Source organism: Caretta caretta, chromosome 4 (assembly GCF_965140235.1).
Source record: "Caretta caretta isolate rCarCar2 chromosome 4, rCarCar1.hap1, whole genome shotgun sequence".
NCBI classification, from domain to species: domain Eukaryota; kingdom Metazoa; phylum Chordata; order Testudines; family Cheloniidae; genus Caretta; species Caretta caretta.
The window spans coordinates 129,674,025-129,699,991 of NC_134209.1; the positions used below are offsets into that span (position 1 = coordinate 129,674,025).

At 41.4% G+C, this 25,967-nt stretch overlaps 1 protein-coding gene across 5 annotated transcripts in view; it reads left to right on the forward strand.

Moving 5' to 3' along the window:
- Positions 1-25,967, forward strand: part of SORCS2 (sortilin related VPS10 domain containing receptor 2) — an 843,749-nt gene that overhangs the window by 264,728 nt on the left and 553,054 nt on the right. For all 5 annotated transcript variants that reach the window (XM_048848940.2, XM_075128050.1, XM_075128051.1 and 2 more), the window contains exon 2: positions 9,595-9,662. In XM_048848940.2, coding sequence (XP_048704897.2) covers positions 9,595-9,662 — 68 coding nt within the window. The remainder of the gene's footprint in view (positions 1-9,594; positions 9,663-25,967) is intronic.

Consider the following 25,967-nt stretch of genomic DNA (forward strand, 5'->3'; position numbering starts at 1 on the left):
GCATGCGTAAGGGCACTTTTGTGGAACTTTGTGACTTGCTTTCCCCTGCCCTGAGGCGCAAGAATACCAAGATGAGAGCAGCCCTCACAGTTGAGAAGCGAGTGGCAATAGTCCTGTGGAAGCTTGCAACACCAGACAGCTACTGGTCAATCAGGAATCAATTTGGAATGGGCAAATCTACTGTGGGGGCTGCTGTGATGCAAGTAGCCAACGCAATCAAAGATCTGCTGATATCAAGGGTAGTGACCCTGGGAAATGTGCAGGTGATAGTGGATGGCTTTGCTGCAATGGGATTCCCTAACTGTGGTGGGGACATAGATGGAACCCATATCCCTATCTTGGCACCGGAGCACCAAGCCGGCGAGTACATAAACCGCAAGGGGTACTTTTCAATAGTGCTGCAAGCTCTGGTGGATCACAAGGGACGTTTCACCAACATCAACGTGGGATAGCCGGGAAAGGTACATGACGCTTGCATCTTCAGGAACTCTGATCTGTTTGAACAGCTGGAGGAAGGGATTTACTTCCCAGACCAGAAAATAACCATTGCAGATGTTGAAATGCCTATAGTTATCCTTGGGGACCCAGCCTTCCCCTTAATGCCATGGCTCATGAAGCCATACACAGGCAGCCTGGACAGTAGTCAGGAGCTGTTCAACTATAGGCTGAGCAAGTGCAGAATGGTGGTAGAATGTGCATTTGGACGTTGAAAAGCGCGCTGGCGCAGTTTACTGATTCAGTTAGTTAGACCTCAGCAAAACCAATATTCCCATTGTTATTACTGCTTGCTGTGCGCTCCACAATATCTGTGAGAGTAAGGGGGAGACGTTTATGGTGGGGTGGGAGGTTGAGGCAAATTGCCTGGCCACTGGTTACGCGCAGCCAGACACCAGGGTGGTTAGAAGAGCACAGGAGGGCACGGTGCACATCAGTGAAGCTTTGAAAAACAGTTTCATGACTGGCCAGGCTACGGTGTGACAGTTCTGTTTGTTTCTCCTGGATGAAACCCCCCGGCCTTGGTCTACTCTACTTCCCTGTAAGCTAACCATCCTCCCCTCCTCCCTTCGATCACCTCTTGCAGAGGCAATAAGGTCATTGTTGCTTCACATTCATGCATTCTTTATTCATTCATCACACAAATAGGGGGATAACTGCCAAGGTAGGCCGGGAGGGGTGGTGGAGGAGGGAAGGACAAGACCACACAGCACTTTAAAAGTTTAAAACTTATTGAATGCCAACCTTCTGTTGCTTGGGCAATCCTCTGGGGTGGAGTGGCTCGGTGGCCGGAGGTCCCCCCCATCGCATTCTTGGGCGTCTGGGTGAGGAAGCTATGGAACTTGGGGAGGAGGGTGGTTGGTTACACAGGGGCTGTAGTGGCAGTCTGTGCTCCTGCTGCCTTTTCTGCAGCTCAACCATACGCTGGAGCATATTAGTTTGATCCTCCAGCAGCCTCAGCATTGAATCCTGCCTCCTCTCATCACGCTGCCACCACCTTTCAGCTTCAGCCCTCTACCTCTCCTCCCGGTCATTTTGTGCTTTCCTGCACTCTGACATTGTCTGCGTCCACGCATTCGTCTGTGCTCTGTCAGTGTGGGAGGACAGCATGAGCTCAGAGAACATTTCATCGCGAGTGCATTTTTTTCGCCTTCTAATCTTCACTAGCCTCTGGGAAAGAGAAGATCTTGTGATCCCTGAAACACATGCAGGAAACAAAGGGACAGTGGTATTTAAAAAGACACATTTTATCGAACAATGGGTACACTCTTTCACGGTAAACCTTGCTGTTAACATTACATACATAGCACATGTGCTTTTGTTACAAGGTCTCATTTTGCCTCCCCCCACCACATGGCTAGCCCCTCCCCGCTCCCCGTGGCTAACAGCGGGGAACATTTCTGTTCAGCCACAGGCAAATAGCCCAGCAGGAACGGGCACCTCTGAATGTCCCCTTAAGAAAAGCACCCTATTTCAACCAGGTGACCATGAATGATATCACTCTCCTGAGGATAACACAGAGGGATAAAGAACGGATGTTGTTTGAATGCTGGCAAACATACACTGCAATGCTTTGTTCTACAATGATTCCTGAGTACGTGCTACTGGCCTGGAGTGGTAAAGTGTCCTAACATGGTGGACAGAATAAGGCTGCCCTCCCCAGAAACCTTTTGCAAAGGCTTTGGGAGTACATCCAGGAGAGTTGCGAATGCCAGGGCAAATTAATTATTAAACACGCTTGCTTTTAAACCATGTATACCATTTAAAAAGGTACACTCACCAGGGTCCCTTCTCCGCCTGGCGGGTCCGGGAGGCAGCCTTGGGTGGGTTCGGGGTGGGGGGGGTACTGGCACCAGGTCCAGGGTGAGAAATAGTTCTTGTCTGTTGGGAAAACTGGTTTCTCCGCTTGCTTGCTGTGAGCTATCTACAACCTCATCATCATCATCTTCCTCGTCCCCAAAACCTGCTTCCAGGTTGTCTCCATCTCCATTGATGGAGTCAAACAACACAGTTGGGGTAGTGGTGGCTGAACCCCCTAAAATGGCATGCAGCTCATCATAGAAGTGGCATGTTTTGGGCTCTGACCCGGAGCGGCCGTTTGCCTCTCTGGTTTTCTGGTAGGCTTGCCTCAGCTCCTTAAGTTTCATGTGGCACTGCTTCGGGTCCCTGTTATGGCTTCTGTCCTTCATGCCCTGGGAGATTTTGACAAATGTTTTGGCATTTCGAAAACTGGAATGTAGTTCTGATAGCATGGATTCCTCTCCCCATACAGCGATCAGATCCCGTACCTCCCGTTCGGTCCATGCTGGAGCTCTTTTGCGATTCTGGGACTGCATCATGTTCACCTCTGCTGATGAGCTCTGCATGGTCACCTCTGCTGATGAGCTCTGCACGCACCGGCAGCTTGCCATGCTGGCCAAACAGGAAATGAGATTCAAAAGTTCACGGGCCTTTTCCTGTCTACCTGGCCAGTGCATCTGAGTTGAGAGTGCTGTCCAGAGTGGTCACAATGGAGCATTCTGGGATAGCTCCCGGAGGCCAATACCATCGAATTGCGTCCACAGTACCCCAAATTCGACCCAGCAAGGCTGATTTCAGCGCTAATCCCCTTGTCGGGGGTGGAGTAAGGAAATCGATTTTAAGAGCCCTTTAAGTCGAAAAAAAGGGCTTCATCGTGTGGACAGGTGCAGGGTTAAATCGATTTAATGCTGGTAAATTCGACCTCAACTCCTAGTGTAGACCAGGGCTCAGAAGCTGAGCCCTAGCATATCCTTTCACATGCTGGAACAGGAGCAGAGTATCAGCACTCCTGTGGAAATGAAACCAATTTTTTTAAACCAAGGAACTGTTATGGAACGGTGAAGGAAATGGAAAGTTAAAATGAAATAAAGAAGTAGGAGACGGCAAGGAGAAAGAAGGAGGAAAGAGGGCAGTCAACTCAGAACGTTTCTGTAGTGTTCAGTTGTTTGGTTAGGCATTCCCCAAGGCTTTGCTTTCCAGACCAAACTTCCTGACCAGTATCCTAGTCAGTCTATCTCATATATTTATATGGCTCCCATTGCCATAGTATCTGAGCACCGCACAGTTTCTCATGTAGTTATTCTTTCAATGCCCCGATGAAAGGCATCATGGACTACTGGATAAAACATTGGACTGGGACTCAAACCCTGAGTTCTGTTCCCATCTCTGCCACTGACCTACTTAGTGTCCTTGGGCAAGTCACTTCACCTCTCTGTGTCTGTTTCCTCATCCATAAAATGGGGGAAATGTACTGAACTTCTTTAGTAAAATGCTTTGAGATCCACTGATGAAAAGTGCTGTATAAAAGCTAGGCATTATTATTATCCCTTTCTAAAAGGTCGTATGCTATTATACTAGGTTTTCACATCTGTAAAACACCAAATTCAGGTAATAGCAGCAGCAGCAGCCACCCCGGAGGTGCAAAGTACTAAATAATTTCCCCATTTCAAGGTTAATGAGATTAAAGATTTAGGCATTGATCCTGCATTAGGATCAGCTAGTAAAAGCACCAGCAGCCTCAGTGGACTTGAGAGTCATGTTAACTAATATGATGTTAAATGTAATTTTGTTGTCAGAGTAGAGGGGGGGACAAGTCATGATTAACCCCATGGCAACTGGTCATGATGATTAACTCTGATTCTGGTGATAGATAAGCAGCTGTGCAGGGAAATGTGGATGTATTTGCCAAGATATCTAAATCAGATGAGCATTCTTCCCAGGTTACGGTATCCTCTGTAAATGTTTCCATATGTCCTGCATTATGTTACTTTGCAAAACTAAGATCTTAACCATAATATAATATAATTAATATAAAGACCCTTGCTTGCTTTAAAGAGGAGTCAGTGACCCAGACCAGAAATGTATTTAAATATTCCAAATGTTATGTTGTACTGTTGGTTGGTTCAGTCACATGACAGGGAGTAACAGGGAACCCGCAACATAGGATTCTATCTTTGGTAAATTGTGTCTGCAAACAATCGATGTTCAAAGTACATGCTAAGCTTCAATATTGGGCTATTGGAGTATCTAGGGAAGAGTAAAAGCAATTGTAAATACAAATGGAAAACATCAGCTTTGCTAGATGATCTTGAATTTTAATTGGGAATGAGAGAGAGAGTGTTTTAACAATGGTTTAGCCTCTGTAGAGACACTCAGTCCATTTGGGAATACATTCTTTGAGATACAAAAATAGATGGTCTCCTAATTCAAAACTTTGTTTTACTACAATCAAGCCAGGTGCAATGTTAAAAAATAATTTTTGGGATCAAGAGGAAAAAAGAAAAAATCGCACTTCATGTTTTGGAAATTTATTCTCTTAAACCTACTTCTCGGAAAACTCCCTCAGGAACTTGTAATGCTACAACAAATATGTAAACATCTAAAAAGAGTTTACAGGTTGCTTGGGAAAAGGAAATTTTAGCACATTTGAGATTTTCATACCATCTAAGGCAATGTCTTGATCTCTTGGGACCATAATGGAAAGCTGAGTAGGGTAGACAGTTAAAATTAGACAGTTAAAAGAAAGGGCTAATGCCCAAAGTCTGTTATGGGTTAATTCTAAGGGCTTGTCTATATGGGGATATTCAGGAAAATTAATCTGAATTAACTAAAGGTATGAATTTGAAGTGGATTAGTTAAACCACATTACATTCCTGTGTGGTTGCAGTTATTCAGAATTAAAGTCGGCTTAATTTGGTTTATCTAAATTAATTTCCAAATTCACTTAATTCACAGCGAATTAAGATAAACCAAATTCACTTCCAAAGTGAATTATGCTAAACTGAATTAAAACCACTATAATTCTGAATTAGAATGTCCGTACAGAGATTTAATGTTGTTTGTTTAATCCACATCAAAATTCACACTTTTCGTTAATTTGGATTAGTTTTCATGGTTGTCCTTGTGCAGACAAGCCCTAAGAAAGCTAAGGAATAATGGCAAAAACCTCAGCATAATATGTACAGATGTTGGCCAACTGTAGACTGTAGGGCCTGTTGATTTGAATAAGGAACTCCAGTGTTGAGGTAGAAGGTAGGTTGCAGAAAACCATAGCTATTCCTGCACCTGCTCATGACAGGGGTGTAACCTTTTCTAACCCTGATCCACGTCAGGTGACAAGCTGGACCCAGAGAATAAAGAGCATTTTCTTACCAGCACTCCTGTGGAGCATGGAAGGAGGCACTGGGTCAACAACCCATGCCAGCCGCTGCTCAGCTGGGGCCACCCCCTACCTACATCTCATGGGCAGGCAGGCTCCCATCCTAACCCTGGAGCAGAGGGAGCCCAGCTGGTGGGAGGGAGATGGACAGGATCAAGCAAGGAGGAAGAGGGGGAGAGAATGATGGGGGCAGGGCCTTGGGGGAAGAGGCGGGGCAGGGGGCAGGCCTTGGGGGAAGAGGTAGGGAGGGTGGAGGTTCCAGCTCTCCTGCTGTAGTGTCCGGTTTTCAGAAATTAGAAAATTGGCAACCCTATTACTGTGATGGCTGGAACCGACAGATGTCCAGTAATGGAGGGTACTGGACATCTGTTGATACCCGACTGTCCTGGTATCTCTATTTGTTCTTACTTTTGGTTAATATTTTTTTTATTTGCATTTACCTTTTTTGTAAAGTTTCATGGCTTCTATAAAGTTTTTGGCTTTGTTTTGGCAGTCTCAGGCACAATGACAGTGGGGTTAATTATGCCAATTGTGGGGAACTTGGGAGAAGAAAGACCAAGAAGAAATAAGACTTATGGGTAGGTGTGTGGAGGAAAGAGAGAAAGGGATATGTTTCTTGGGAACATTTGGCCAGGAGCACACCACAAGCCATGACACACATTCCCAGGCATGTCCCTGTGCAATGCCATGGTAACTGCCTCTTTCTTTGAGCCAGACCCAGGATTCTGGGGTATGTCTGAGGTAAAATGGTTGCAAGTGGCTAAACAGGTTGCACTAATTTAATTAAAATAAAGAATCTGTTTAGCCTAATTCTCCTCTGTCCCTGTTTAATAAAATTACTTGGCATTACCCATGATTTAATATAATATAATAATATAATATGGAGAAGAATCAGGCCCAATTTCTTCATTGCCTTTGCGCTTCAAATCTCTTTGCTCAGAGGCAGTGCTGTCCCTCACTAGGGCAGCAACACATACAAATATTTGGCTACTATCCAAGCTGCAAAATGCTTTATAATTAAAAAGTCCCACTGAAATGAAATGAAATGTCTGCAGAGTAAATCAAGGACCTGCTCTTCTAAATGAGGTGTGGAATTCCTAAGGTCCAAACAGACTTTTCTAAAGAGATGCCTGTAAATGTTTGGATTCATTCATTAATTATCTGAGATCAAATACAACTGTGGTTGGTAGGATATTTGTTTAAGTAACATGAAAAGATGACTGCAATAAAGAGGATTACACTGAAGGATGATTGTAGAATAGCTGACCTATGTTTTTTCAGATGCTGGGATGAAATGCTTTGACATAATTGAAATGGCTTTCAGCCCCTCCGACAACCTATGCATCAGAATTTTTAGATTGCTGGACGTCTGTTAATGCTGTATAAGGGCCCAAAGATGGCTGTGGCTTTGTCTAGCCAATAAGTCATTTTTCATAACTTCATTTCTGATGCTGTGTAGGGTGTCTTCGTTTTTAAATAATTTACCAGCCCCATTGAAGAAGACAACATTGACATATATTCATAAGTGCTATAACTCTCTATTTGTGGATCAGAATTGGACTGCAGATTGGGTACCTCAGTGAGGCGTTCCTTTACTACAGATGACTGCTACAGAATACAATTTACAATTACCCTGAATGAATGGTTGTCAGATATGCTCTGTACACTGGCTTTCTGATTAGGTGAATTGCTGACAGTCAGCAAAGTGGTGGGTACACTGGAATCTCTTGTTTGAACCTTTCAGTGTGAAAGCTCTGTATTCTGAAGAAGGATTTGACAATGCTGTGTGACAGGCTTTGTCTATTTGGGGGGTGTCTTGGAGTGTTATCCATAAGGGTTAAGAGAAAAGGGCACAGCTGAGCTATTAAAAAAAATCACAACCTAGTGAGCTTTTCTATATGTGATATCTGGGCAGCCTAATTAAAGAATAAAGTTTCTTGCTTGATATTGGCAGATGAAGACTCCATGATATATTGCAGTGTCATTGAGAATCGGCAGTAATTTTAAAATTACATGTATGGGAAGCACGGGGATACAAAGTGTTGGTTTAATACAAGTAAGATTCATTGCTGTGGATAGGCAAGTGTAATGAAACATAAAGTAATACGGAACATTACTTTTTGTATCTTCTAATAATTTTTCCTCTGGTCTGATGGGCCATCATTATATTCTCAGGGCCCATAACAATCCTCTGGGAAGATTTCTGTGATCTGAACAAACATCTATTGGTTGAAGAAAGAGTGGCCCAAACAGTCTCCCTTAATAAACTGAGCCAATGGGCACTTTTATCTGACAGTGAAGTTTCCTCCTTCTCCCTATCCAGGCTGAATTGCCAGCAAACCTGTAGTAAGATACTAGCAACAGAATAAATAGCTGACATGATTGGAACATGCCTGGAGCTGGAGCCAGGAGTTTGTGCAGTAGATCTCTCTCAATGGTTAGTTTCCTGAGAAGTCTTGGGTCATGTTTCTTTCTCTTGATTTTATAAGTCATGTTGTAACCTATTAGAACTAAACAATTTTTTTAAAAATTAAACACTCTTTTTTTAAGATGCCTCCCAGCTTTTATGTTTCTATACCAAACACCAACAAAATGCATAGAACAGAATGGCCTTTTGATTGTGCTGTCTTTAAACAATGTGAAAGTTTTAATATATTTTAGCGAATTAAGATCTGATTCTGCAGTTTTTTGCATCAGTATAAATCCAAAAGTAACTCTATTGAATTCAGTAGTATTACACAACAGGGAGTGAGATCCAAACTGTCTCAATTTTGCATAGTGCCCTGTACATCTATGGCACTATGTAAATAATGCAAATTGCCTGGAATTGTAGAGTCTTCCTCCACTCAAAATCTCCAGGGTATAGCAATTTACATTCTTATATGTTGCATAAATACTGTACCAATGTACTAATTACCTTGATAATCAAACCGAATGGATAAAATTTCTGTTTGCAAAAGATTTCATCTGGTGGTTAGGAATAAAGCTAGTGATAGCTAAATAAAAGCATGATCCAAACTGTTGGAGACAACTGATGTTGACCCCACATTAAGCAAGCTAACAGCTGTGCAAGGAACCAGAGGTTCTTCCAATTTTACCTCTTTAGGGTTGCCGTGGTAACTGGTGTAAGAAGAACTAATATGGACTGGCAGTGAGTGAAAGGAAATTTTATTTAAGTGATCCAAATCTAAAATGTAACAGCCAGCACCATGCAAGAGTTGTGGACTAGTGCTTCACGCTATTTGGCTAATGAGTTTGTCTTCCTTTGCAAATAGATTGTGAGATAAAACATATTTCTTGTTACTGGATTTTCTCTCTCGAGTGAAGACCTTATTTTTCAATGGGATTTAATCTATGTGTTAATTTTTTTTTTTTTAGTTTTGGTAACGTGGATGAGTAACACAGACAGCACAGTGCTCTCTTGGAAAACAGCCACCTCTTCTAAAAAACTAATGATGACATATTTCAGTGTTTGTTTTTGGTCTTGCACAGAAGACCAAAGCGCCTCTTTCTGGATGAGATCCAGTAACGTTGTTTAACACTTTGGATAAGATAAATTCATGTCCATAGAAGCCAAGACAGCTGCATTGTAAATTAGGACTGGGGACTAACTCAGCTCTTCCTGCTGTGAAAGTCATTCAAACTGATTGGACCTTGTGGTTTGTGCGCTGAGGGGAATTTATGTGATAATTTCCACCCCCTCCTCTCACGAAATAAAAAGGAAAGTTTTACAAAATGGAGATGTTTACAGAAGATTTACAATTGCCCCACTCATGTCCCAACCCTACAAGCCCCGCTCTCTCCAACGGTTCAGGAAACTAGTCTACTAATATCCAGATCAGAACAGCTCTGAAAATGCTCTGTTGTTTTTTTATTTTAGCTCATATATCTGTATTTATTTTTACTCTCTCTCTGTGTAGGTGATTCTGATCCTTACCAAGTATTACCATACTGACATGGGGAAGGTGCTGGAGAGCTCTTTGTGGAGGTAAGTACTCAACCTTTTCCTATATTCCTTGTTCCTATGCTGACCAAAGTAGGACTGCTTCTCGCTTCCTTTTATCTTTTGAGGTTTCCTAATGGGTTGAATTGCTGACTCTGTGCCAGATATAGGGTTGCCTAGACTTGCATCTTTTTTATGGACTGTGGTTGGCAGAAGAAGAACTTAAAAGGGGATTAACAATTTGTACAGTGGAAATAAACAACATTAGAGGATAAGGTATCTTTCTGAGGCCACATTTTAAAGACAAACAGAATTCTAACTGTAAGTTGGCATCAGGACCCAATTCTCCTCCTCCTCCTTTTTTAAAAAACTCCCAGAACTTTAGAAGTTTTGCACCAAAGTTAAGGGTACTTAATGTAGTCATTATTTTAATTGCTAGTAGCTTTTGCTGTTCAGCTCTCTGTTTAGTTTAGTAAATTATCTGTAGGTGTGGTGTATCTTTCTGGTGTAACTTGGAGCCTGTCCAGATTGTGTTACATCTTCTGATGTTTGGAAACCTGTAATATTTCAAATATAACTTTTAAAATAATTTTTCATTTAATCAAGATTTACCAATGACTTTGTCAACTTTGTCTCTTGCGCGCGTACACGCTCACGCTCTGACGTGCACACACACAGACGTTTTTAGGGTTTCAGACACAGATACGGAACCAGTTAAATTCTCTGTTACACCAGTACAACCCCATTGATCAAGATCAATATTTTCTTTTCTAAGGGCACCAGCGGCAGATGCAGGGTCATTAATTTTCCATGCTGTTTTTCTGCCGAAGTGCTGGGTTTTTTTCCAGGTGAACTGTTGTCAAATATCCAGTTGAAGTGATGGGTGCACTTTAATGTGTGTATTTAAAAAAATCATACTTCCTATTGAAAAATCTTTCATTTAAGTGCTTTGGTACTGAATAACAAGCCACATATTGTACATTCAAAGTCATGGAAATATGTTTGTCCTGTGTTTCTAGATATACTTTGTACACCCTGCTGTTCCATCCACCAAGATGGGTTTTCAACAGAATACTCATGTCGTAAGCATAGATCACATGCATTTTAAATATAGAAGTGTTTCCTGTATTACTGATAATCAGGGGCCCCAGAAATCCATTTGTCATGGAAAAACATGGAATTTGCGTTTTTACAGAGAATCTGTAGTTTTTACACTTTGTGAAAAAATAAACACATATATTAACAAAATTTTACGGAAAGTATCAGTGTCACTTATTCAATGTGCACAACCTCCCCCTCTTGTGGTTGATTTCTGAATGTGCTTTAAATTTACATAGCTAAACATCCTCCAATAAACTGCTTCCGGCGTATAGAGGTTACTCAACGGGGTATAGTGTTTCGTATTTTAATGCATCTCAGATTTCACTTCAGCTTCCAAGACTAACTCAGAAAGTGAATAATGTTAATATAAAAACAATTTTTGCTTTATTTTTTGTGCATTTAAATTCCCCCCTGAAAATATAGAATACAGACATAGAATTATTTGGTACATGTAAGAAATGCAAATTGCAATTCTATTAATTTTATTATAATGATTGATGGCAATGATAGGCTTTGAATTTGCTTAAAAATTGTAAATATATCAATAAAACACTGTGTTCAACTGATACCTATATGTATATCATGGGTAGGGAAACTAAAGTTCAGCATTTCATTTTAATTGTAGAAAAACATGGATTTTTATGTGTTTTTTTTAATCAGAGAATTTTGGTTTTTTTATCATGGAAAATTAGGATCCCTGCTGATAATGTAGGAACAATACTATTTTTAATCTGTAGCTGGAGACATTTTCCTGAGCCTTACTAGATAACTAAATAGTCAACACAAGCAATGAGGGAAGGAAACATAAAATTTCCAGGAATGTGAATTTCTGACACAGCCTGAGGACTTGGGTTCCAGAAATCTGCAACCAGAGTATATAGTATCTCCATTCGGGACGGATATGGAATCCAGATTGTTGCAAACTCTCTAACCACATAAACGCCTACATGGAACGTTCCTCACCATACGTAGCTCATGCAAGGGGAAGCCACAATTGCAGTCCTTGAACTCAAGGGAGTGCAGGCTTTGCTCCTTATATGTGGCCTCACAGGTCCACAGCACCCCAAAAGGAGCCAGGCGAAGGCAAGATCTATGGTCTGGCCTGGCTCCACACCCACTTGTGAAGTAGGTTGGCTGTGCTGGTTGGAGGAGTCTGCGTCCTCTTAATCTGCCCAGGTTTCCAACAGTAGAGTAGCCCTGCACCACCCAATATTTGTGCCAGTGGCTAAAGAACACAGTCTGCCCCAACCTCTTGCTGCAATACTGTACATTTTGCATAAGGGTAAATAGTATCTCTTTGCTTCATACCAGGTACGTGATAACTAGCATGTTATCTCTGAGTGTGAAAACTGAAGAATACGAGCCTGATCTGGCCATTTTCTGCAGAGTGGCCTTGGTTCCCACAGACCCCTAGAGGGAGTGGAGGGCACTCAGCATCTTTCAGGGTTGGCCCTTTAAGGGCTATGACAATTAATTTGGAATTGCCATTTAAAACTCCCAGCTTGTGGGATGGATAATTTTTCTTTTTAATCTTTGCACAACACCTTGTGTGAGAGAATACAACCAAATGAAAATTGGGATTACAGCTGGGTGAATTTTTTTGGTTGATTTATTTACTCTCAGAAAAATGAAGAAACTATTTGCAAATTCAGGTTGAAATTGGCAAATCATTTTTTGCTAGCAAAGTTTTGGCAATTTTTTTTTAAAGTCAAAATTGTTTGTTTGGACACTTTCGAAACAAAACATTTCAGGTCTCATTGGGCAACTCAGGGCTGATCTATACAGCCAGTTGTAGCGTGGCAAGCCAGGGTGTGAATCTGCAGTGTACCAGCACTCCCACACTCTAGGATTTTCACTGCGCTATAGCAGTGTCCATCTGGGACGTTACTGTGTGGCAAGCTTGCGTACTGTATTCAGGGCTTGCGTAGCCTGGCTTGCCACACAGTAACTTGCCATGTAGACTAGCCCTTAATTAGATTTCTTTTTTTTTTAAATGTGCATCCTCCCGTTTGGAAACACAATAAAAGGAAATGAAAACCCCCAAAATTTCAGTTTTGGTTTGACCCGAAATGATATTTTTTTCCAGATTTTTTGGTGAAGCCAATGAATTGAAAAATCAATTATTCAGATAGTCCTAAAATTGCATAACCACGTGTTGTCTTCCTGTTAAAAACTGTTTGCCCATGTAATGTATGTGGTATGTGTCTAGTTTGCTAACTATAATTCAGTATAATCATAGAAATGTCGGACTGGAAAGGACCTCAGTAGCTTAATTAGGGTCCCGCACTGAGGCAGGACTAAGTATTATCGGGACATCCTTGACAAGTGTTTGTCCAACCTATTCTTAACAACCTCCAATGATGGAGATTCCGCAGTGTTCCTAGGTAATTTGTTCCAGTGCTTAACTACCCTTACGGTTAGTGAGGACGTTTTTCCTAAAGTCTAACCTAAATCTCTCTTGCTGCAAGTTAAGCCCTTCTTAAGCCATTAGTTCTTGTCCTGTCCTCAGTGGATAAGAAGAACAGTATATCACCCTCCTCTTTATCAAAACATTGTACGTACTTGAAGACTGTTATCTTGTCCCCCTCTCAAGTCTTCTCTTCTCCAGACTAAAGAAACCCGATTTTTGCAATATTTCCTTGTAGATCATGCTTTGTAAACCTTTAATAATTTTTTTGCTCTCGGCTGGATATTCTCCAATTTCTCCACATCTTTCACAAAGTGTGGTGTCCACAACTGGATGCAGTACTCCAGGTGAAGCCTTATCAGTGCTGAGTAGAGTGGAGGAATTACTTCTCATATCTTGCTTACAACACTTCTTCTATTCTTCTTCCCAGAATAATGTTTGCCTTTTTTGCAACATTATTACGTTATAGTGGATTACAAACTAACTCATGTTTAGTTTGTGATCCACTTTAATCCCCCAATACTTTTCTGCAGTACTCCTTCCTAGGCAGTCATTTCCCATTATATATTTGTGCAAGTTCTTGTTCCTTCCCAAGTGGAGTATATTGCATTTGTCCGTATTAAATTTCATCTTATTTATTTCAGACCATTTCTCCAGATTGTCAAGAACATTTTTAATTCTAATCCTGTCCTCCAAAGTCCTTTCATCCCCTCCCAGATTAATATCATCTATGCCATTATCCAGATCATTTATGAAGATACATTGAATAGAACCAGATCCAGGACAGATCCCTATGGGACCCCACTTTATATGCCCTTCCAGCTTGACTCTGAACCATTGATAAAAACTCTCTGAGTAAGTTTATCTATCAGACAAGACTCTTTCAAAATTACCCATTGGGACCCTGCACTTTCAACATAAACATTAAACATGCTTCAGATAATGCTGTTATTTAAGAGAATTGCTTTAGGTCTGATTCTGCTCTGAATACTCATATAAATGAGGTGTAACTACACTGAAACCAGTGGAGTTATATCATCATAAAACTGGTGTGAGAAGAAATCAGGCCTTTCCCTCTGCTTTCACACAGTGGATTTACAAGATAGTTTTCCTTTTAAAACCAGAATGAAGCACCCCATGAGGAAAATGCTTAGGAGTAGCCTTAGAAAGAGTTGGCTGTTGATTTAACAATCAACGTATGTTTCTGGAATGCAGCTGAAATAGGAGCTTGGAGCAGGGGGTTGAAACTGGAACTGAACTTTGTGGTTTGGACATAAATCTACTTTTCTGTAAACAGGAGTTAAAAAGTGAATATACTCAGATTGTAGAATGTATTCAGATTACAAAACTACCCAAGGATCCAAAGAGAATAAGAATAGCATTTAGAATAAATCCCGTTTCTCTTGAAAGCTTCATGTACCGAACTGTGTGCAAAAAACAAAAGAAATTGGTAAACGATGAACCATAGCATAATAGAAAACTGAATAGTTGTACTTTCTTTATTTAGTTATTTCAAGATAGCTGGTATAAATGGAAATATCTCCATTGACTTTCAATGGAACTACATCAGGTTACACAAACCGATGACCTGCCCCAGTGTATTCCTATGTAAAATGCCTATTTTATTAAAGATTTTTTTTTTGCTCTTTACACTTCTATTTGTATCAGAGCAAATACATAATAAAACAGATGTGGAAAAAAATCATAGAGACTTTTGGTTATGGGGAAAAGCCATTCAGCTCTGCAAGGTTTGTATGTTCTAATGGGAATTAATGCTGTCATATTATTTCCTGAATGAGCCCAGTATTTGTCTCTCTCTCAGTTGTCTTCCTGGCTGGAAAAATCCCACACATTTATTGTTCTCCGTATGGGGGCAACAAAGGTACTTTAAAGGCTGTAGATAAAGGTATTGTAGCACTCTGATTGCTATTACAGTAGAGTCACAGGGTTTCCCGCAAAAGCCCTGTAGAATCCTAGATCTAAAACAAGGTTACTGAAAATGTGGCTTTTTAGCTTAATGAAGTCGCTATTAGCTGCGTAGCTAAACCGATCTTTGTTGTTGTTTCCTAGTGCAGCTCATGTACAGGGTCTATTTCTGATCTTGAATACTATGGATTTAGTTGAATTCATCCTGTTGTCAAAAATGTAAAAGAGATGAGAATCAGACCCACAGTAAAATTATGCTAATTTCACAAAATGGAAGCCACAGAGATGAGGGAATCAACCTCCAGGCTTGAGTCCTCTGGCCCAGATAATTACATCTAGGCAATCCAACCTCATTTCCAGTTAACAGCATGTTGTTTCATGTTACTCTTGTTCTCGAAAGGGGTGCCAGTCTCTTTCGCTTTGTACTCTAGTGCCATCCCTTCCCTGAAAGCCTTCCCTGATTTTTAATTTACTTACAAGTTACTTTAAAAGGAACACTTTCAGTTGGTTTTGATCAGTTTTACTCTTTTTGATGAAGACCTTCAGACCATTTCCTCACATCAAAATTCTTCGCTAAAATCTGACTCCAGACACTATTTAGAGAATTCCTTTATTTAGGACCCAATTGTGGTCATTTGGAGTTGTGTGATTAACTCTGATCAGTGTATTCTGAATCTTTAGTGCAGATCACGCCACCAGACAATGTTGTCCCTCTGCTGAGAAGTAGCAGGTGTCATGACCTTGCAGGTCAGCTGTCCGTTGGAGGAGAAATCGCTGACACAGCCTGGGCGTATGCTTCGTGTAGCTTGTTTCATTTAGGGCAAGTCTACTCTGCAAAATGAAGTTGACATAAGTTACATTGATGTACAGCCACCACAGTAATTAAATTGCTTTTGCATGTCCACGCTGCGCTCCTGGTGTCCACGGTGCACGTCCTCATCAGAAGCACTTGCATTGATTTAACTGTCAGTGTGGGGCACTGTGGGATGGCTTCTGAAAGCCAGCAACAGTTAGCTGATGTAAGCAAGGCAGTGTCTACACTGACACTGCGTTGACCTAACTACATTGAGCTAAGTGCTATGCCTCTCATGGAGGTAGTTATTAAGTCAGTTTAGTGGACGAGTTACATCATTGGGAACTACATTTTAGTGTAAACGCTTACAGAGTTAGGTTGACATAAGCTGCCTTACATTGACCTAACTCTGTAGTGTAGACCATGCCTTACATAGGAGTTGGGCAAACTATGGCCTGTGGGCTAGCCCCGGCCCCTCCCTGTCTGTCCTCCCTCCCCCCCAGCCTCAGCTGGCTGTGCTGCCAGTGTTCTGGGTGGCAGGGCTGCGAGCTCCTGCCGGGCAGTGCGGCGGTGTGGCTGGCTCTGGCCAGGCGGCACGGCTGCCAGACATGGTGCTCTGAGCGGCATGGTAAGGGGGGGCAGGAGATCCCAGGGGGCAGTCAGGGGACAGGGAGCAGGGGTTGGTGGGATGGGGCAGAGGTTTGGGGGGGGCGGTCAGAGGATGGGAAATGGGGGGTTGGATAGGCATGGGAGTCCCGGGGGGCCTCTCAGGGGGCGGGGGTGTGGATAGGGGTCGGGATAGTCAGGGGACAGGGAGCAGGGAGGGTTGGATAGGGGGTGGGGTCCCAGGGGGTGGTTAGGGGTGGGGGGTCCCAGGAGGGGGGGTCAGGGAACAAGGAGTGGGGGGGTTGGATGGGTGGGGAGTTCTGGGGGGGCAGTCAGCGGGTGAGAGAGGGCAGAGGCCAGGCTGTTTGCGGAGGCACAGCCTTCCCTACCTGGCCCTCCGTAGAGTCTTGGAACCCCGAAGTGGCCTTCTGGCCAAAAAGTTTGACCACCCCTGCCTTACATATATCCACCAGCCCTGGAGCAGAGGTGGTGCGGCAATCCTCTCTTTCAGGGATCTCAGTGCAAATACAAGACGCTAGTTCCCAGGGAGCAACCCTGCCTCAAGAAATGACTCTTGATAAAGAGATTCAGGCAAAGAGGAAGTTCCCTTGCTGCTTATCACAGCTACTCGAAAGAACCTGCATCAGAAAACCAATGCCACTGCATTTCCTTCTAAGACTAAAAACTTACTCTCATGCTAAGAAAAAGAGCCATGTGAGAGTGTAACAGCTCCACATGGTGATCTCTGCCATCTGTGTGCTGGGTGAAATTCTCTACATGTACCAGACTGGATGATCATACTGATTGCTTCTGGCCTTAAAAACCTTTAAATCTATAAAAATATTAAGTAGTATTATTGTCCTTGGGCTACAGAAAAGCCTCTTTCAGTTCTGAAACTTGCTTTGCCATTATCCCTTCTTCTCTTTCCCATCACACACACATCACATAGGCTTGGGGTACACCTAAATTTAGGTCAAACTACCTACATTGCTCAGGCCTGTGGAAAAACTTTGCACCTTGTGCAACTTAGTTGCATCAACCTAATCTCCACCATAGATGCAGCGAGGTCGGTGGAAGACTTCTTTCATCCACCTACCTATGGCCTCTTGAGGGGGTGGATTTACTACAGAGGTGGGAAAACCCCCTTCCATCGCTGTAGTAAGTGTCTACACTACAGTGCTACAGCATCATAGGTGCAGCTGTGTTGCTTGTAGGATGTGTAGTGTAGACATACCCTTATTATTTTTTTCTCTACCAGTGAATCAAGGGGTTTGGGGAGGCTCAGTGGCCCAGTTGAAAAGGGGTAGTGACTGGTATCTATTCTCTGTGCCACTGAAGTTGCAATAGGAGCTTGGAGAGGGGAGGGAGACAGGAGATGGAATCAGATGTTCCAGATCAGACTGAAAGGAAAATAGCAGTTTGAGGCAGGGTTAGACTGGGATTCATACAATAACCAGAGACTCTGATTTTGCATCTGGATCTATACAGTCTGACCCCTGTACCCATGCAGAACCCTGTTAATTTAAGTAGGTAACTTCAATCTGCCCATGTGGGTTAGATTGTAGGATTGGATGCCTACATTTCAGTTGGCTGCAAAGTCTAATAGTTGAGTAATAAGCTGGTGAGTGAATGGTACTTGGTAATCAAAGTGCTAACAACCCTGCTAGGTCAGCAGTACTAGCCAGTACTGATGAAATAGAAACACAAATCATCATGGAAGCAACTTTGGGCACCCATATTTGAAATTTAGGACCAATTATTCTATTTTAAATAAGCAACAGCTAGGAAATTCATACTCACACTTAGCACTTGTCTTCAGACATGAACTAATTAGTCATCATAACACTTCTTGGAAATAGGTAAGTAAATATTATCTTTATTTTACAAATGGGATAATTGAGATGTTCAGTGACCTTCTGAAAGTTACACAGTAACTCAGAAGCATGCCTGGCCACAGTTGGAACTGGCCAATTTCTAGCTTTCAATCCTGTTGTCAGACCACTAGACAACACTCTGTCTCTGATATGGATTCAGCTTTTCCCTGCTTAACTTGTTATAGATGATGAATAATAGATGATGATGATTACTAATAAAGTTTTAATTGCATAATTATCAGGCTGTAATGATATGGTAGTGCTAACACTACTCACCATGTAATTGCCATTGTTCCCAGTGGCATTATCATGTAGCTAATGCCTTGCTACAGCAAAATATCGTGCATTTTTGATGTTAACTATGCTGTTTAACTCCTCTTGACGTTTTATGATGAACCCGCCATTTGTCAGTTCTCAGAACAGTGCATGATTTTACCCAATCTACCTGCTGTCATTGGGGCATGGCTGAATGACAGATCAGAAAGGTCACTTTCTTAGGAGAGGCAGCTGCTTCTTTTTACACACACACACACACACACACACACTCTTCAGACATCAGTGGGGCATCACACACACATGCACACACACGAACTCTTCGGACATCAGTGGGGCATCAACACATAAAGACTGTAGGCTGTCCTAGCTAATATCCTCTTCAGAGAGAACCTTGTTTGTTTAGGCACATTTCTGAAAAGTGCCAATTCCCAACAGCTCTAGGCACTTAGACAAATATACAAATGTAGGACTACATTACAAAATAAAATGTCTTTCCCTTTATAAATCTGTCTCAATTCCCACATATCACCCAGCAAAATAACCTCTCCATGCATTTCTCATATTTTTCAGACAATACTTTCTAGCAAAATCTTGGGAAAACTGATACACCCTACAAAGTGCTCAGTATTTCAACAAATTCAGCAGGGAGGATCCCACACAGAAATTACTCTGCCATCTTTTAAATCATGGTGCTTTTAGTTCAAGCACATCCACTGATTCTAACTGCAGAGGTATCTCCCACAGAGACAAGCTAGTTAGTTAGTTAGCTTCCAAACCATTTAGGGCTTTATAGGAGAAAAACTACACACAACCTCCTGGAAACTAATAAAAAGAAACTTGGTGGTAACTAATTAAAAAAAAAGAGTGTAGACTGTGGAGTAATATTTTCTCCATTTGAAGTTCAACCTAATATAAGGGCAGCCATATTCCACACTAACTTGCATTAGATGGTCTTAAATTGCGGTTCTGCTCTGAATAGTGACTTTGTCGGAATGGGCTTGGTGGATGGGGGGAGGGGAATCCAGTTACTGATTTGCTTACTTTCTGAGGAGGGAAAAAACAAAAGTATTTCTAATTACTGTACTAGCCCAGAAAACTCAGCTTGGGATCTGAAGTCAAACTGAGTTTTCTCTGGCTAGTTCATCATTGTCAGTAAATAAAGATCCTGTAAATGAAAGCTGCCCACATTTACATCTGTACAACTCAGTTTTCCTCAAATTGTGCCCTCAGTTGCACCTGTGCCTTCATGAGATGATTTTGGAGACTGTTGAGTTGCAAATATGGCCCTGCAGTTGGAACTTGGTCAACAATTGTATATGATTTCACATTTGCATAACAACATTTCACTGAAGTCAGTGTGATTTGTTCATGTTACAAAGGCCACATCTACACTGCTCACCGGATCTGCGGGTAGTGATCGATCTATCGGGGATCGATTTATTGCGTCTAGTGTAGATGCGATAAATCGATCCCCGATCACTCTGCTGTCAACTCTGGAACTCCACCAGGGCAAGAGGCGGAAGTGGAGTCGACGGGGGAGTGGCGGCTGTCAATCCCGCGCCGCGAGGACGCAAAGTAAGTGATTCTAATTCAATCTAAGATACGTCGACTTCAGCTACACTATTCTCGTAGCTGAAGTTGCGTATCTTAGATCGATTTCCCCCTCCCCCCTCAGTGTAGACCAGGCCAAATACTCTACTATGGATGGAGCAGCACAATTTTCATTTACTTAATTTTATTTTCCAGCATTTAAAATGTTTGGTTGCTAAATTACACTCAGAAAGGCAATGAGGACAACACACTATTCTGGCAGTCTTAACTTTTGCATATCCAGGATATAAAATAGATACTTTATATACTCTTTCTGATCTAGCATGAGGCAATTCCAATGATCCACAGACCCAAAAGGCTGTCAGTGGTTCCCGTACAATAGAGGCCCTTATGCTACAAAGGCTTAAGCACATGTTTGACTTCAGTGGGACTACTCATAATATGTAAGGGTAAGCAATGCATAAGTCTTTGCGAGTTCACGGCCTGTGAATGCAGTCTTACTTACTGTAAGCTACTGAGGGCAGGGACTGTCTTTTTTGTTCTGTTTGTACAGTGCCTAGCATAATGGGGTTTTGGCCTGTGACTGGGGCTTCTAGATGTTACTGCAATATAAATAATATAATGAAATCTATTGTATATTTTGATTTATAATATATAAAAACATAACTACTATGTATGATAGTAGTTTACATAAAGTCATAGGCAGTTTTTTTAATTAAAATTACCCTTAATATCTAATCCACTTTGAAGCACTTGTTTGCAAAACAATTATTTTTCAAAACTGAGAGTCTTTGGGTCTATAACCACAAAGTAATCCAAGAAGTGGAAATTTTGTTTTATTAATTATCTGTATGACTTTTAAATTGCTATTTTTTCTTAACTATAATTTGGTAAATATATAGTCAAAGAACATAAGAAACAAATGACAAGTTGCGGACTGAGTACCCAACTGTCATTTCCAATTTGATACCATTTAAAATAGTTAAGGTATATATCCTTAACACAGGCTTTATATTGTTAAGAATAGACCCTTATCTACAGTATACAGATGCTAAAAGGTACGGGTGTAATACAGCAGAGCCTTGTTAAATACATAACCTTGAGGCACAGAAATGTTATTTCTTTAGGTTAATGTTTTGTTTTTGTTTTCTGTTTCTGGTTGAAGAATTTAATCATAGCAGGAATAAATTACTGTTGAATCTATTTTTACTTTTAAGATACAGTATTTATTTAAATTGATAATCCCATTTCATTTTTAATTCACTGAGATTTATTCACATAAGATTCTGATTCGTTTAACAGGAACAGGTTTGTTGAAGTTTCATTCTAGGCACAGGATGTGGGGGAACTGCAGCATCTCTGTTTAGTATTTGCCTTGAATGAGTTCCATATTTTGTGGGCTGCTTGGCTCTGGCTATTGGAAATATACAGCCTTTCATCTCCACTACTAGGTCACTTGTTCAAAGCCAGCTCAGGTCAGTAGTCGCTGAAAATTCTTGTCCTCTGTTGGCTCTTTCATAGTCTCAGTCCAGTCTCTAATATGTTATCTACACCACAAAAACTACTACCCCAACTAAATTGGCATCTTTCTTGGAAACCTCATAATGGAGGCCAGAGATGAGCATGGAGCTACAACTATCTTCCTGAGCCCTAGTGATTTTTCCTGCAACTCATGGCTAAAGCATGTGTATGGGATGGAGAATCTTGTATTGGCACTGCCAATGATACACCTAATCTCTGACGAAACTGAGAACTTGAATTTGCAGGGCTTTCATTTTGGCATGTTTCCCCAAAAATAAATTCACAGTAAAACTAGCTGACCTACAGTGTGTTAGCTAACTAGGAGTAGGACCATGCTGTGTTGGGTTGCAGTCCATTAACTGTGGAACCCAAGAGTCCATTGTTGCAGTCCATTAACTGTGGAACTTACTGTCAAAAGAGTTGATAAATACTATTTCTCTTAGATGCCTTTTCCTATTCCATTCCAGGAGGAGGAATAAAGAAGGAACCATGTATGACGGATGCTAGTCAGATTGTTTAGCACTTTTTTGGAAGGGGCCACGGTGATGGACAAGTTATAAGAATCTGAATGGAATAGTAATAATCAAACTCCTCAGAAATGGTGAGCTCATGGCTTACAGAAGGCTATGTAATCTAGAGGATAGGGCATTGGACTGGGAATAGGAAGATCTGTGTTCTATTCGTGGCTCAGCCTACTGTGTACACCTACTGTGTAACTTGGGCAAATCACTTCATCTTTCTGCACCTGATTCCTCTCCGCCCCCTTTGTCTTGTCTGGTTAGACTGTAAGCTCTTTGAAGAAGCGACTGTCTCTTATGATGTTTGGTAAAGGGCCTAGCACAGTAGAACCCCAATCACTGTCAGGGCCTCTAGATGCTACTGTAATTAGAAATTGTAAAGTTCAGTTATTGTAGCATTCTGTCTCCCTACAGCTCTTGACTGAAGGCTGAGGGAATAGTGAGTCCATCAGATGACACTGACATACAGTGAGCATCCCACTGCTACAAGATGGCTGTTGTCTGCACCGACAGGCAGTAACATAGTGAGTCTTCTCAGCTGTTGTTTGCAAATGCTGTCGTGCAAAGGGGTTCACTCCTCTTGCTTCTCTGAGTATTCAGCTTCTTGCATCCCTTATGTGGTGTGTGACATCCTCATAGCTTTGCTTAGTTCTGCCGTACATGCAGAGTCTGCTCTAGTGAATCCACTCCTAACCAACTGCAAATTAATTTGGTTGTTGGGGCTGAATGAATGAACAGCTGTGTAGTTAATTATGCAGAATGGTATAGAAAAATGTAGTGCTAATGTTTTATACCCTCATTATCCCTGCAGTATGGAATATATTTTTCAACATGACATTGGCTAAGGCAATATTTCCCACATAATTTATTTATTACAGACACAGTGTGGTATGCAGCTTTCTCTGCCTTAATTCTGGCAGTAAGGAGGGGTTTAGAATACTGAAACCTCAATGCAACCCTCTTTTTAATTCATCTGCAGTTGGGGTCAGGGAAATGGGGGGAAGAATGCAGTAGATAAATTCATCATGTAGAAAGATCTACATATGCTGATTTGTCTTGCTGCTTGTGGTGCAGCAGATGTATCAATGGATGGTCCCACCTTCACCTCCTGGCCTCTTCTAGGGTGACCAGACGTCCCGGTAAAATTGGGACTGTCCCAATTTTTAGTTCTTTGTCCCGCGTCCCGACCGATGCATGGTCGGGACGCCATTTGTCCCGATATTGCAGGTTTGGCTGCTCTGGCCGCTTTATTTTTTTTTTGCTTCCCCCATGTGTCCTGATATTTTGTCCGTTTCATCTGGTCACCCTAGCCTCCTTTCATCGAACGGTTGGCTATTGACTCCATCATTCCAAGCTGCCTTTCTACCCTCTTCTGTTTTATTTCTGTTCCACCTCCTCCCACTTGTCTCATGCAGAGTACTTTTGAACCACCATGAATAAGGTAGCAAGAACGTATTCTCTCCATTTCCTCAAGTCACTGTTTCTCCCTCTCTTTTTTAGTTGCCTCTTTCCTCTTTCATGGTGCTGTCTTTTGTTTCATCTTCTCCTTAACCCCCAAACCTTCTTGTCAAGGACTGATTGTCATTGGAGAAGCTGCTTCTGAGAGAAGGAGGAAGCTCAGCTCCTCAAAGGTATTTAGGTACCTAACTCTCATTGAAATCAATGGGAATTAGGTACCTTACCTGCTTTTGAGAATCTGGGTCCAAATCCTTATCAAAGATGTGCATTAAGTTCCAGACATGTCATGTGCCAGCTCTGTCCAGTTTCCTTTGCGAAGATGTTCTATAGCTACTGCCTTGCTACTGATGATGCTCTTTCCCACAATGCCCCAAACCTGCACTTGTCTAGTAACAGCCTCTGTGAAGTGGCCTGGGCAGGTTGTGGAAAGATTGGTGGTCTCTGAGTTTACCTGATCCTAGCATGGTAGATTAGAACTAGAATTTTGAATTCAACTCAGAAAAAATATGGAGCCAGTGATTAATGTGTTCACGCCAGCTTTTGTTGTTTAGTAGAAGAGCAGCTGTATTAATTGTAATTTTTGTCTGGCATGTACCTTAATCACCAAGTAGATATCGCTTCCCTTCATGGGGGTGTAATCCAAATCACAGCCTGTCCCTTTCTGAAGAGAAATCACATCAGAGTAAAATACAACTCTGGGCAAAGAGCAGAAGCCAGGGTGATAAGCAGTGAAGAGCTCATTGTGCAGTAGTGGGATATGTCATTGATAAAGAACTTTATTACAATACAAAAAATACAAACCTTTCAACCTTTTGTATCAAGTTGTGCAGACCATCTTATTATGAATTTTACTCTCCAAGTATTTGAATACTGTTATCATTTTTATCTTAATTTTTACCATATACTATCTTCTATTAATTTTGTAATGTAGCTTTGGGATACACTTTGCATGGAAAAATGCAGTCACAAATAAACCTGTGCTGTACTGAAATATGTTGACCCAAGGTCTGAGATTTCCTTTCTCTGTATGAAGTTTCCATCCAAAATGTAGGTCTCCCAGATTTTAATAGTATTTTAACTTGTCTTTTGTCCGACTCACCTTATACACCAGAATAATAGTCATTTTTGTTATATCTCAGCTTTTAAAATAATCCAAAATGAAATTCACTTATTGGTTCAGTGCCAGTTCCAGGTGAGCTTCATTTAACTTCTGAGCACCTTTGGCACAGTTAGCAGCAGCTTAGCTGGGAGCCTTTCATGGAAGAGGACCAGGTTTAACTCCCTGTTCAAAGTGCTCTCCTAATTAAATCCTCATGGACGGTAAAATATTCTGCTGCACCGCTAGGGGGCAGTGCATCCAGGTGGAGAAGAGTTAGAAGAAAAAGCCCATTCCTCTGCATTTTAGATGGCTTAAGGGAAATTTATGAACCTTCCAATGTTCCAGTGTAGAAAGCTTGCCAAGAAGCACATTTAAATAAAAAGAACAGGAGTACTTGTGGCACCTTAGAGACTAACCAATTTATTTCAGCATAAGCTTTCGTGAGCTGTAGCTCAAATAAATTGGTTAGTCTCTAAGGTGCCACAAGTACTCCTTTTCTTTTTGCGAATACAGACTAACACGGCTGTTACTCTGAAACCTGTCATTTAAATAAAATTAAACAAGAAGAGAAAGTTAATGATTTAAAGATCAGAAAAGTGTGTTGTGTATAGTGAGTTTTTCTTTGTTCAAATTACTGCGCTGTCTGAATGGTTTAAAATCAAGAAGCTCTTAACTGCTTGGTTACAATGTAGAATAAAATGCAAAAATATGAGGAAATTAATTTGACTGTTCAAGAGAGATCAGTCTTTAATAGATCTCTGCAACATGGACAAAAAAAGCTAGGAAGTTCTAGAATTCCAGCCTTTCACTTGCACTATTATGTAAAACACAGATGGTTGGGTTTCCAAAGAGCGCATATTAATAATCACACTCGAAATTTCTTTAGCACCTTCCATCTGATGATCTCAAGGTGCTTTACAAATAACAGTGCTCTTCAAGTGTAAATAAATACACAGGTAAACAATGAATTTTTTCTGAATTCCAGCTATCCAGATTTCCATGTTATATGATACTCTCATCAGGTCCTGTGTTTACCCTTTGTTTGGAAGACAATTTTTTTTTTAAAGAAACCTCTCCATTTTATAAAAACTTTCCTGAAATTCCATTTTTAGAATTTACTTGTATTATTATCTTTATTTCCCAAAGCATATCTGTGGTAGAGCTGGGAATAGGACCCAAGTTTCCTGCTCCCAGATTTGTGTATTAACTGATGACCATTT